Source organism: Penicillium expansum (assembly GCF_000769745.1).
Source record: "Penicillium expansum strain MD-8 chromosome Unknown contig336, whole genome shotgun sequence".
In the NCBI taxonomy this organism is placed as follows: Eukaryota; Fungi; Ascomycota; class Eurotiomycetes; order Eurotiales; family Aspergillaceae; genus Penicillium; species Penicillium expansum.
Window position 1 is genome coordinate 1 of NW_015971470.1, and position 13716 is coordinate 13716.

The 13716-nt window shown below is 47.9% G+C and overlaps 4 protein-coding genes across 4 annotated transcripts; 3 read left to right on the forward strand and 1 right to left on the reverse strand.

Annotated features, from left to right (window-relative positions):
* Positions 1–2591: 2591 nt before the first annotated feature.
* Positions 2592–5275, forward strand: PEX2_095440 (uncharacterized protein; the record flags this gene model as incomplete). Its single annotated transcript, XM_016746814.1, has 2 exons — positions 2592–2781; positions 2844–5275. The coding sequence occupies 2 exons, from the start codon at positions 2592–2594 to the stop codon at positions 5273–5275; spliced, it is 2622 nt and encodes an 873-aa protein (XP_016593918.1).
* Positions 5276–5650: 375 nt separating this feature from the next.
* PEX2_095450 (40S ribosomal protein eS26) lies at positions 5651–6394 on the reverse strand (the record flags this gene model as incomplete). The annotated part of the gene is made up of 4 exons (XM_016746815.1): positions 5651–5756; positions 5822–5924; positions 6041–6168; positions 6372–6394. The coding sequence occupies 4 exons, from the start codon at positions 6392–6394 to the stop codon at positions 5651–5653; spliced, it is 360 nt and encodes a 119-aa protein (XP_016593919.1).
* Positions 6395–7062: 668 nt separating this feature from the next.
* PEX2_095460 (CBS and PB1 domain protein) lies at positions 7063–9099 on the forward strand (the record flags this gene model as incomplete). The annotated part of the gene is made up of 4 exons (XM_016746816.1): positions 7063–7113; positions 7191–8064; positions 8123–8217; positions 8272–9099. The coding sequence occupies 4 exons, from the start codon at positions 7063–7065 to the stop codon at positions 9097–9099; spliced, it is 1848 nt and encodes a 615-aa protein (XP_016593920.1).
* Positions 9100–9851: 752 nt separating this feature from the next.
* On the forward strand, positions 9852–13501 carry PEX2_095470 (nuclear import receptor PSE1; the record flags this gene model as incomplete). Its single annotated transcript, XM_016746817.1, has 6 exons — positions 9852–10034; positions 10165–10387; positions 10458–10633; positions 10687–11118; positions 11172–13237; positions 13294–13501. The coding sequence occupies 6 exons, from the start codon at positions 9852–9854 to the stop codon at positions 13499–13501; spliced, it is 3288 nt and encodes a 1095-aa protein (XP_016593921.1).
* Between the last annotated feature and the right edge of the window lie 215 nt (positions 13502–13716).

Consider the following 13716-nt stretch of genomic DNA (forward strand, 5'->3'; position numbering starts at 1 on the left):
CACTGCCAGGTCTAGTTAGTTTGAATCAAGACTGGCTACGTCCCTTCACACTTAGCTATAGTATTAGTATTCTAAGTCTAGAGAATATACCTAAAAGGAGTAAAATATACTATAATAGTTAAATTAGACTATAAGAACCTTATATTTTTTATAATGATAAAGGTTCTTATATAATTATAAATATAATAGGCTGAAATACTTATATAATATAATTTTAGAATTAAATACTATAAGGGTATAGAAAATAGCTAAGCTAATATATTAAGTAGATAACTAGACTATAAACTTAGTATTAAACTAGTAGAACCTATAATATTAAGATAAAACTTAAATAATACTATTTTATATAACAAGTAACTACTAGCTATAATTATAGAGATTATAAATAATAATTTTTTATAGAAGATCTAAGATATACTAGAAAGAGATATAATTAATAAGCTTACTATAGGAGGAAGTAAGCTTATAAAGGATAATATAGGACTCCTCTATATATATAGATTAATATATATCTTAAATAAACTAAGAAATAAGGTTATATAGATATATTATAATAACCTTACCTATAGATATATAGGAGTAGAGAAGACTATTAAATATATTATATAAAATTATTATTTTCTAAATATATATTAAAAAGTCTAATTCTATATTAGAATATATAATATATACTAAAGAAATAAACCTATATAATATTTATTATATAAATAATTATAACTGTTAGAGATACTAATAAACTTATAGGAATAGATTATAATAGACTTTATTATAAAGCTATTAATCTCTAAAGGATAATATAATATAATTATAGTTATAGTTAATAGGCTTACTAAGTATACTTATATAATCCTAATTATAGAAACTATTAATACTAACTAGATAGTAAATATTATACTAAGGTATATAGTTATAAATTATAGATTATTAAGTAGAATTACTATCTACTAATTGTAGGCCGAAAGTGGCTGCCTTCTAGCTGGTACCTTTTCTACCGTCGTACTGCACGTGAGTGATAACTGATCTTCTTGGTTAGCTCTTAGTGGCCTATCTGTACCTTGTGGGTCACCACTGGTTGGTGACGGGTAGGTCCGTAACAATGGGTGTTAAATTTCAAAAGGCCCATGGACGGGCGATGTCGTAGTCTAGAGTGATATACACGATATTAGTTGAATATATATATCTACAACTCGGGTCTAGAATATACTTATATACTTTATATACTTAAAAAAACTAATAACTAATATATACTACCTTTCTATATAAAATAAAGTACTTTAAGATATAATTAATTCTAAACTAGATATTCTTCTTTTAAGAGAACATTTCTTAATATTTCCTTTGCCTTCATAGTAGAGATTGTAGTATTTCGATATAGGAACTATAATAGAGGAAAATGACAGTATATTATTTATATATCTAATAGTAGTTACCTACTCTCGAATTCTAGGTTATAAAAGTAAATACTAACTATAGTATTCACTCTTTATAATAACCTTTATAGTTATAGTTAATCATATTATAAAACTAGTCTTATTGAAGTTATAAATATTATTAGGACCGATTCTAAATTAAAGGATTATTTTTTTAAACTAAATCGAACCACTCTTTAATAATTTTAAGGCCTTCGTATTTCGTATACTTATAATTATATCGTTTTGAGAATCGAGAAAAGAGGAGAGGATACCGTTTTACGAAGTTATATACCTATTTTTCGCCGACCGAAAGAACTAGGGTAATTCTATACTTTTTAAGAGGTAGATCCGCTATTTCTCGTACTGTAGAGGGCCGGGGGGCCACTCTATAAGAATCTATAAATAGAGTCTATTTTTAAAGAGCATCTTCTCCGATTTCTATCAATTTAGACGAATTTACGCGAGAAATCGCGCGGCTTTGTACCCCTCTTAAGGCGGCGGCGGAGGGTAGTTTCGGGTACGCTAAAACGGCGCGCCACTTCACGAATTGAAGAGATTTCTTGATTCTTAAAAGCCTAGATAGCTAGTAAGACCCTAGCCCCTTGCTCTATTGAGTTACTAGAGGATCGGGAGCGAATTGGTGGTATGGTAGGTGGTTGAACTAACTAAGTGCTAATTCATGGACGCGTTTTGGATGGGGTGCGCCACTCGCTTGCGTGCGCCGCTCGCTTGCCGAATACGTTATGTCTGTGCGCTCGCTGAGCACGACCTGAGCGCTGACTGAGCAAACCTGAATGCTCACCGAGCATACCCTGAGCTTTCACTGATTAATATTTGAGAAATACTAGACAATATTTTTACATTACTAAGTATACCTGTGCTGTGAAATACTCAGTGAGCAGGACCCTGAGCGCCCTTATAAAGCGGCGGCACCCCGGTCGGGAAATTCGCATCCGCGGCCTAAAATTCGGTACATACAGGTACATATAGCCAGTGCGAAAATAACAAAAGCAATCTAAAGCAAGAAGAGTCAGAATCCCAACACCAATGGTTTATGCTAAAAAGGCTGCTGTAAAACTGTGTGGCTGAGTCGGGCAACTCATGGGGCCAAACTCCCCCTGGGATTTCTACTATCTTTGAAATTCACAATGTCTCCGCGAATTCAATAACATAGTAAACATGGATCTCATTCCTCCATCTTACGAATCTGCAACAGACAGAGATGCTTGGATAATTATTGCTCGCTACATCCCTTCTAGTGACCTATGCGCTGCATCTTTAGTTTGCCACAGATGGCATGGTCTATTTATGCCCTTCCTCTGGGGTGATCCTGCATCTCATTTTGGTACAGATAACGACGCAGTCTACGGTAAGTAATATTAGGAACAACAGCGATTGCTCAAAAAATCAATATCTGACCGGATCTCACAGTGGCTCTCACTCGATTCCGAAGAACACTCAAATACGCCCGACAAGAGGTGCGGGCGTTGACCCATACCCTTCATCTCCCACCCGCTCTCTCAGAGATATATGGTGGTCCGCGACCGGGCTGGTTGAGGGATATTCTCGAATACCTGCCATGTCTTCAGCGTCTGATGCTCTCGAAGTTGCCTTTCTTTGACCACCATGCAATGGCAGCATTGAAAACACACGAGAGGTCCAGCCAGTATAATATACGGCTCTTGTTGGCTGAACGTGAGCCGAATACTACTTCCGCAAGCCTCGCACAGACTCTCCTCTTGTTTCCGGCGTTGACCTACCTGGATCTTTCGTACACCACTCCAGCACGAGACCGCAATGTACTGTCCACACTAGCTCAAATGCCTTTTCTCCGGGTACTTAAATTGCGTGGCATCGGGCTGAAGGACAATGATGCCGAATTTCTAGCCAATGCGATTGGACGACGAGTCCGTTGTTTGGATTTGAGAGACAACAGGCTCACTGATATGGCAGTTCGCTCGCTGCTACAGGAGTCCTTTCTCCCCTTAAACGAGAGGGAAAGGCAACGAAGTCCAAGGCAGGCCACGGCTTCGCCAGACCCCTTTTCCCACTTTGAAATCAATGAGTCTGGCTCGGACTTCCTCAAACGGCCAGACTTAGATGAGCAGTTTGCGAGGCTTCTCGCTCAACCTGTTTTATTCCACCCATGGGTTGAAGACTTGCCGCATACGGGAATCACACATCTTTATATTACTGGCAATCAAATATCCGTGGAAGCTGTGGCGAGTCTTTTGCTCTCATCCCGGTTAAACGCTTTGGATTTCGGGACCATCAAAACTCCAGATAAGACATATCAGACGCATCGCTATGGAAAGAAGAAGTATCCCGGAGCCGAGAAATTAGTACCAATCTTGGGTAAGATTACAGGGGACAATTTGATCTACTTGCGAGCGCATCACGCTGTTCTCACTGGCCAACCACCAACCAAAGACACGGCATCCAATGATGAGGATGCGTTTCTTCCAGAGCTTTCAGCACAAGATACCCCCCGCGAAGTCGAACAATTCGAGCTGGATGCCTCCCGGCAGGTTTATGAGTTGCCCGAAGAGACAAGACCTGTTTTTGAACTTGCGGATACATCAATAACCGATTCAATTGGCTCATCTTCAACGATGAATATGCTAAAGACTTCCCAGCAGCTATTGACGGCCTATGAGGATGAGCCTGTGCCATCGGTCAGGCGTGGATCAGCCTTTGCTCCGGAGGTTGTACAACCCACCCCTGTACATATTAGCGCCAATAGAGGTATGCCCATCGGTGCTTCTAGGATAGAGACTTGGGATACAGAGCAGGCGGAGGGAGGTACCTTGCCGTCTATCTCAATGTCTTCGGACTGCGACACGCTGGCAACAGATTTCTCTCTCCGGTCAACCTTGCACCGCACCTCCCCACTCTCGCTCAATGATCCTCTCGCACAAAGAGTACAGGAATTTTTGGCAAAGCGACCACGTAACCAATCAATCCCACTTCAAAGAGGGAAAGAAGGCTGGTTCCCATATCTACACCCATCATATATTCCTCACATGGAATCTTTGGTGCTGACAGATGTACCCTCGCATGTTACGCCAAACTCATCAATACTCTCTGCGCTTACTCGGTTCATCACTGCCTGCTCAAACGAAGCATTGCTAGCGACTCTACAAGCAGGATCAGATTACTCCCTCCCACCAGGGCAAGCGCGTATGCAAGCAGAGCAGCAACGGTCACGATCTCTTTTTGGCTTGCGGCGTCTAGTTCTCGAAATCACACCTGTGGATACCTCCAAATTGACATCATGGAAACCCGGAAACCAATATAATGCCACAGGCCATTCAAGCACTGGCGACCGCGACTCAGAGAATCTTTGGTCTGCAGCCACCAATGATTTCAGCTTCTTCGGCGAGGAAGAGTGTGGAGTCCCTGAAAATGATCCTGGCAAATACTTCCCAATGGCTGTGCTTAATGAAAAGGTTTCGCTTATGCCCTCGGAGGATGACTCGTTACATTCACCGGACTCTCCTCGACTCGGGCGTCACCTTCTACAAAGTGACAAGAACCCCGGTCCATCAGGGACTGCTGGAGAAAGAAAGCAGCAGTCCCAGGTCCCGACGATTGACCTTGTCGCAGAGCTTGCGGCCTTTCGTCGCGGCAAGAAGGCGGAGTATGAGCAAGTGGTTCTTCGTGAGAGAGGACGCCGAAGTACGCTTGGCACGGGTGCTTCCGGCCTCCTCATGCCATCATCGCCCCATATTTCTCTGTCGCATTATGTCGAAGGCCATTGGAAGGGAGAGGTGAAGGTCGTGCGGAACCCGATGCCAAAGGTGCGGACCGGAACGGTAGATATGTATGGAAATTATTTCGAGAAGGGGTACTTGTACCCATGAATTTTGTACTTAGCAATATACCCCAGCAATCCTACTGAAGATTTCTACGTCATGCGATCACGTTTTGTAGGAATTTTTGATATTTTCTAAGTCCTCATTTGGACTTGAACCATCCTTCCTCCCAGTCATAACAAGCCGTCGTCAACGGGCTCATAAACATAACAATGCTAAAGAGACATCCAACCTGTCTTCATCAGAACAATTGGTGCCATCTTTTTCATCCTCAGTGTAGGAGCAGGCCGGCAGTTTCGGGACCGAGCATCACCCCTGCGATCCGGTCGAGAAGAACACCAATGCGAAGAGTGAAGACAAAATAAAAGAATTCATTTCAAACTAGTTCCATTTTATTTTGTTCGTCATGCGACATTCATCTCCTTACAAAGCCTTGGCGGCAGTAGGGGGCTGGAGCTTCTTGCCGTCCTTGTTGAAGCGAATACGGGGAGGGGGAGCACGGTTGCGGCGGCCTTCGCGGGAGCGAACACTGTTGGCGAAAAAATTAGTATACGCAAGGCGATTGAGTATCGAAGTTAATCGGTGGAAACGTACCGGACAATCTTGCCGTGAATGGCGCAGGACACACAGTACTGGAGCTTCAGGTACATCTTGGGGACAGAGTACTCAGCGAAGACGGAAGCCTCGGAGATATCACCTGTAAAGAGAGAATCGTTAGTTGCACTGGTTCGTCTTGAAATTCCTCGAATAGGTCGTAGCAATAGATCTGGGATCTTGTCGTAGATTCGAGGTATCGGGAGAGTTGTCACGTACGGATGGCAGCGGACTCGACCATGTTGCGGATGGTGAAGCGCTTGATGGCCTTGTCCTTGGGGGTGCAGCGAGCGCAGTTGGAGCAACGCACAGGCTTGACGTGGCCGCGGCCATTCTTGTTGCGGCCGCTATCAAATCAATTAGTTACCGTGCCCCTGAAGTTGCGAATCGATCGAAATCCAGTCTCCCATTCTTCTTGTCCGGCAATGTGCGTAGGTCGCGATTTTCGATGTATTTGGAGATGTATGTCGTGTGCGCTTCCGTCGGCGCCATTGCGGAGATGTCGAATGGGATACTGCTTCGCCGAGATGGGGGGATTTGTTGGTCTTACTTGTTCGCCCTCTTCTTGACCATTTTGACGGTTTGTTCTGTGGATGGTTAGGTGTTGGTCTGTGGGTGAAGGGGGGGAGATAGCGTACGGTTGACTTGTCGGGAGTGGGTTGTCGAAGCTCGCTCACACAAAGTCTCTTTCGGGATGGATTGGATTCCGTTGTGCGGGTAGCCCTAAGCCCTTAAGCGAGATGGGTCACGGGGTTGATGCCTCAAACCTCAGGCGATAAGACCTCGGGAATCACATGGATCACGTGCAAAGAGTCACGAGCAATAAGTCTGCCTAATTGGGTCTAGCGCCCGGATCGTACCGTGTCACTCAGTGTTTATGGCTCCTCATCCCCGACTAACGAAAGAAACACCCCTGTTGGGATCGACTTATCGAACTGCCCATTTTTCTCCTCCTTCCCAGGAATTCTCCTTGCTTTTTCTCCTATATCAGTCTCACAACTTGACATCCTTGTTTTGTTTGTGTCATCTCCCTTCCATTCTCGCCATTTTTATTGAGACTTTCCCCTTTCGGCATTATTATGTCGGCCACAGGTACTTTTCGGGGAAAGCCCAATCAGACCATCGGGAGAGGAAGGCTGCCCGACTTCGGAAATGATCCCAGCGCTTCCCACATCCCCCGACCCAGGCCAGAATCTTCAGCCACAACCAATACACCCTCCAGCGACGTCGGAAGTGGCACAATGAGCGCCGCAAGTAGCAGACAGCGACAGAACCAGTCGAAACGTGATGAGGTACGTCATGGCAGCCCGCGGGAGTGATTTCCTAATGCTCAATTTGAGCTTTGGCTTCGAGCTAACCTCGACACAAGGCTATCCGTCGCAAAATGGAGGCCGACCTCAGCAAAAAGAGGAACGCTCCAGCAAAATCGAGGAGCTCCCGCAAAGCCCCTCCCGGCACCGTGCTCGCCCTGAAGCCTAGCCAGGCCCTCCAGATCAAGCCCGTCATGAGCATCGCAGAGGCCGCTCAGCTTATGGCCGCTAAGAGAGAGGACTGTGTGTTGGTCACCGATGATAATGAGCGCATCGCGGGTATTTTCACTGCCAAGGATCTGGCGTTCCGAGTCGTTGGAATGGGCCTGAAGGCGCGAGAGGTCTCCGTCGCCGAGATCATGACCAAGAACCCGCTGTGCGCGAGAACTGACACCAGCGCTACCGACGCGCTCGATCTTATGGTGCGGAAGGGATTCAGACATTTGCCGGTCATGGATGAGAACCAGGATATCTCTGGTGTTTTGGATATTACCAAGTGCTTCTACGATGCTATGGAAAAGTTGGAACGCGCATACAGCTCGTCTCGCAAACTGTACGATGCGCTGGAAGGTGTGCAGACAGAGCTTGGCTCTAGTCAGCCCCAGCAAGTCATCCAGTATGTGGAGGCATTGCGATCGAAGATGTCCGGCCCTACCCTTGAGACCGTCCTGGATGGTTTGCCGCCGGTCACTGTCTCGGTCCGCACCACCGTCAAGGAAGCTGCGGCTCTCATGAAGGAAAACCACACTACTGCTCTGCTAGTCCAGGACCAAGGTTCGATCACTGGTATCTTCACTAGCAAGGATATTGTTCTTCGCGTTATTGCTCCTGGCCTCGACCCCTCCACTTGCAGCGTTGTCCGTGTTATGACTCCTCACCCCGATTTTGCCCCATCGGATATGAGCATTCAAGCCGCGCTCCGCAAGATGCATGGTCAGTCATTTCAGTCAGCAGTTAAAATCAAAACCAAAGCATGCTAACTCTGCAACAGATGGCCACTATCTCAACCTCCCCGTGATGAACGAGGGCGGCGAAATTGTCGGTATGGTGGATGTGTTGAAGCTCACCTATGCCACTCTTGAACAGGTATGTTTGATAGTAACAGATCTAACATACAAACATTTTGACTGATGTATTCAGATCAATACTATGTCAACCCAAGATGAGGAGGGCCCCGCATGGAACAAATTTTGGTTATCGATGGATCACGAGTCAGACTCTATGGTCTCTGGTGGCCACAGTCAACAACCGAATACTCCACACCGCTCAGTTGTGAGCCCCGACCTCGCTCGCTCAGGCTACGACAACAGCCTTCTTCCTAATGACTCGGCATCGCACCATGGTGATGAGCATTCCGAAGTTGTTTCTCATCACCAACCTGCAGAGCCAGCTGCTCCTACTCCATTCCCCTTCAAGTTCAAGGCCCCTGGTGGCCGAGTGCACCGTGTGAACGTTCTTACCACCAACGGCGTTACTGACCTTGTGGCGCAAGTGACAGCGAAACTTGGCAAGGAAGTCGAGGCTGTTGGTGGCGAGGCCACTGTTGAGGAGGGTTGCCTGAGCAACACTGGATATGCCCTCAGCTACTTGGATAACGAAGGTGATACCGTCTCCATCACCACGGATCAAGACATGACGGATGCCATCGATCTGGCCCGTCGTACTCACCGCGACAAGGTCAATCTGTTTGTCCACGATCCCGCCCAGCCACCCATCCCTGCTGCGATTGAACCCCATCATGTCAAGATTGTGACTCCCAGCGAAGAGCAAAGCGTTGTTGAGGAGTCTGCATCGCAAGAATCCCCCGTGAGCAAGGCCCTGCCCCAGCAGCAAGCCGTACCATCGCACGCGCCTGACGAGCAATTGATTGCCGGCGTCCCCAATGACTTGCTGCTTCCCGGTGCTATTGTCACATTGGCTGCTGTAATTGCGGGTGTGTTCATTCTCAGCCGCCCTAGTGGCCGGTAAAAATATTTGGCCTTTGGTCTATTCCCGAAACCCTCTTTTTCTCTCCAAACACTTCCCTTTGTCTCTCAACTTGGATACCAAGCACCCCGAGAAAGCGTAGTAGATTATTTTCCTGTTTGCAGTGTTGCATACCCGTTTTGTTCTAATATCGATATTCCGTCGCGTTCAGATAGCGCTGTTCGTGTGAGCAGTTGCGGCCTCTAGCCTTCAATGCAAATAATTGTTCGAGATAGACTTTGAGCTGATGACCTGATGATTCCATATATGTATCCTCGTAGCTTACAAAACAAGCAAATCTTCGATCGGATCAACAATGCGTGAGTTCTTACATAGTTATCTCTGTTCGACTTTAGATGGCCTTGTGGCCTGGAATTACCGCATTTGGTTTAGCGTCCAGATGCGATTATCATCACTATGGACTGTGTAAGTTGTACTTGAATTATTCGTGCAGCTAATTTGCATTTTTTGTCGAGAAAGAATCAGATCTGAAGACCTCGATATCCTCTATTGAATCTTCTCCCCTCTTGTTGTGGGATTAGAGTGGCACTTCCATTCTGCTTCACCCCCAAGGGCCTATCCATCTATCGCTCTCCTAATCAGAAATTCTTCTTTTTTCCCTCTCTCCCCGCCCCACCAAAAACAAAACTCCTCGCCTTCGTTCCACCCCTCTATCCCCACCAAATCACTTCTACGAGGGTTGAAAGAACTGGGTTGCTTGGATCGTCTGGAATTTGGGAACAGACACGCCCAACATGTCCCTCCTACCTCCCGAAATCCACACCGCGCTTTCTCAGCTGCTCCGCGCCTTGAGCACACCCGACAATGTCGTCAGATCCCAGGCGGAAGACCAGCTCAACAATGACTGGGTTCAGAACCGACCAGACGTCCTACTGATGGGATTGGCGGAACAGCTTGCGGGTGCAGAGGACACAATAGTAAGTTGCACTGGACTCTAGGGGTGCGGTTGCTTGCAAGGAGGGGTGTTGCAAACGACCGACGACCGAATCAACAGCCGAGTCCCACTGTGATTTGGGATCAAAGCTAATGGGAAACTCCTATTGACAGACGCGTGCTTTCTCCGCTGTGCTTTTCCGAAGAATCGCAACAAAATCCCGGAAGGATCCCGTCACAGGCGACAACAAGGAGATTTTCTCGAGCCTCCCCAACGAGCAGCGAATTGCCATTCGTGAGAAGTTGGTAATCAGCTTGACCAGTGAAACCGTCACCGATGTACGCAAGAAGATTGGAGACACACTGGCTGAGGTTGCTAGGCAATACACCGATAATGGTATGCGATTTGAAATACCCTTGACGAAATGAGGATTCTTGGTTCTGACGTTTCCGCCTGTGATTTCTAGACGAGCAGTGGCCTGAACTCCTCGGTGTTCTCTTCCAGGCAAGCCAAAGTCCTGACTCGGGCCTGCGGGAAACCGCATACCGTGTGTTCACGACCACCCCCGGTATCATTGAGAAGCAGCACGAAGACGCTGTCGTGGAGGTTTTTACCAAGGGTTTCAAGGACGATAATATATCCGTATGTCGACATCTGGCTATGCACTTCAAACTCAATTTTGACCATTTCATCAGGTGCGGATTTCCGCTATGGAAGCCTTTGCTTCGTTGTTCCGGTCGATCTCCAAAAAGTCCCAGCCTAAGTTCTTCGGCCTCATGCCGGACCTTCTCAGCATCCTTCCTCCTCTGAAGGAGTCCTCTGAGAGCGAAGAGCTGTCCTCGGCACTGCTCGCCCTGATCGAATTGGCTGAAATCAGCCCGAAAATGTTCAAGGTTATGTTCTCCAACTTGGTTAAGTTCAGTATCAGTGTCATTGGCGACAAGGAACTCAGTGACCAGGTGCGCCAGAACGCACTCGAATTGATGGCCACCTTTGCCGATTACGCCCCGAATATGTGCAAGAAGGAGCCGGAATTCGCACAGCAAATGGTCACACAATGTCTGAGTCTGATGACTGATGTCGGTGCGGATGACGACGATGCGGAGGAATGGAACGCCTCTGAAGATGTAAGTGTTTGCATTTCTGTCATTATAATTGACATCCCACTGACTAGTAACAGCTTGAGCCTGAAGAGAACGACCTCAACCACATCGCCGGTGAGCAATGCATGGATCGTCTCGCCAACAAATTGGGTGGACAGGTCATCCTCCAACCCGCATTCTCTTGGATTCCTCGCATGATGTCATCTACCAACTGGCGCGATCGCCATGCTGCTTTGATGGCCATCTCCGCCATCTCCGAAGGTTGTCGTGACCTGATGGTTGGTGAGCTGGACCAAGTTCTTGCACTTGTTGTCCCTGCCCTCCAGGACGCCCATCCCCGAGTCCGCTATGCAGGCTGCAACGCTCTTGGTCAAATGAGTACCGACTTTGCCGGTACCATGCAGGAGAAGTACCACGAGATTGTCCTCACTAACATCATTCCCGTTCTCGCCTCTACCGAGCCGCGTGTGCAGTCCCACGCTGCCGCCGCTCTCGTCAACTTCTGTGAGGAGGCTGAGCGCAGCACCTTGGAGCCATACCTCGGAAACCTTCTCAGCCATCTCCTGGATCTCTTGCGCAGCCCTAAGCGTTATCTGCAGGAGCAGGCGCTGTCCACCATTGCTACCATTGCCGATTCTGCCGAGGCCGCTTTCGATCAGTATTATACTACCCTGATGCCTCTTTTGCTCAATGTCCTCAAGGAGGAGCAGGGTAAGGAATATCGCCTTCTTCGTGCTAAGGCGATGGAGTGTGCTACTCTCATCGCACTCGCCGTTGGCAAGGAGAAGATGGGTCAAGATGCTCTCAACCTTGTGCAGATTCTCGGTCACATTCAGCAAAACATCGTCGACGCCGACGACCCTCAGTCACAGTACCTCCTTCACTGCTGGGGCCGCATGTGCCGCGTTCTAGGCCAAGACTTTGTGCCTTATCTCCCCGGTGTTATGCCCCCTCTTCTAACCGTGGCTGCCGCCAAGGCCGATATTCAGCTGCTGGATGACGAGGATCAGATCGAACAGGTTGAGCAGGATGATGGCTGGGAGCTGGTGCCGCTCAAGGGTAAGATTATCGGTATCAAGACCAGTGCTCTTGAAGACAAGAATACCGCTATCGAATTGATCACAATTTACGCCCAAATTCTCGAGGAGAACTTTGAGCCTTATGTCCTAGAAACCATGGAGAAGATTGCGGTCCCTGGACTTGCCTTCTTCTTCCACGACCCCGTTCGAGTATCAGCTGCTAAGCTGATTCCTCAGCTGCTGAACTCCTACAAGAAGGCACACGGTGGCCAGTCACCGGGCTTCGCCGAAATGTGGAACAAGGTTGCAGAGAAGATCATCGAGGTTCTGAGCGCTGAGCCGACAGTTGACACGCTGGCTGAGATGTACCAGTGCTTCTACGAGTCAGTAGAGGTTGTTGGCAGAAACTCTCTCACCCCCCAGCACTTGCAGGCGTTCATTGAATCTGCGAAGTCGACCCTTGAAGACTACCAGATGCGCGTGAAGCAACGTCTGGAGGAGCAGGCCGAGCTCGAAGATGGTGACGAGGAGAACCTAGACTTCGAGTACGCCGTCGAGGACGATCAAAACCTATTGAGCGATATGAACAAGGCATTCCACACCATCTTTAAGAACCAGGGCAACTCGTTCCTGCCAACCTGGCAGCAATTGATTCCCTTCTACGACGCTTTCATCACAAGCCAAGACCCAACACAACGGCAGTGGGCTCTTTGCATCATGGATGATGTTCTTGAATTCTGTGGCGAAGAGTCCTGGGCATTCAAGGACCACATTATGCAGCCTTTGGCTTCCGGTCTGCGAGATGAGAATGCCGCTAACCGTCAGGCAGCGGCGTATGGAGTGGGTGTGGCCGCGCAGAAGGGTGGTGCCGCCTGGAGCGACTTTGTGGCCGCCAGCCTCCCCAGCTTGTTCCAGGTTACACAGCATGCGCAATCCCGCACAGAGGAGAACGTTTTCGCGACCGAGAATGCATCTGCCAGTATTGCCAAGATCCTGCACTACAACCCATCTAAGGTTCAGGCTCCCCAGGATGTCGTGGCCAACTGGATCGAGACTTTGCCCATTACCTACGACGAGGAGGCTGCTCCTTATGCCTATTCCTTTATTGCACAGCTGATTGACCAGTATGTTTTCTTGATAAACCCCCTTCCTCATACTCGTGCTAATATACTACTACCAGGCAAAACCCGGCTGTCTTTGCCAAGGCTGACCGTGTCTTCGGTTTCATCGTGCAGGCACTCGAGGCGGCTACCCTGCAGGGCCAGACCGCTTCCCGGGTGGCCACATCCGCCAAGCAGCTGGTGGCAGTGACCGGTGCCAATGCAGACCAGATCCTGGCTTCTGTGGACCCGGCCAGCCAGGAAAGAGTGCGCAAGTTCTTCCAATAAAGCTCAACCCTTTTGTTTTATATCCGGCAGAGCTGTTTCCCCTTTTTATTATTTCCCGAATCATTCCCCTCGGTCATGTGAAATCTGAAGTTACCCGAACCCCCGACATGTTTCTTTAATTCTTAGCTCCTACGTACGAATGCCATGAGCCTTAGACGTTGGATTCCACAGTGTGCGCAATGTCCATGTAGATCAAATATCGGCCTTGGCTATGT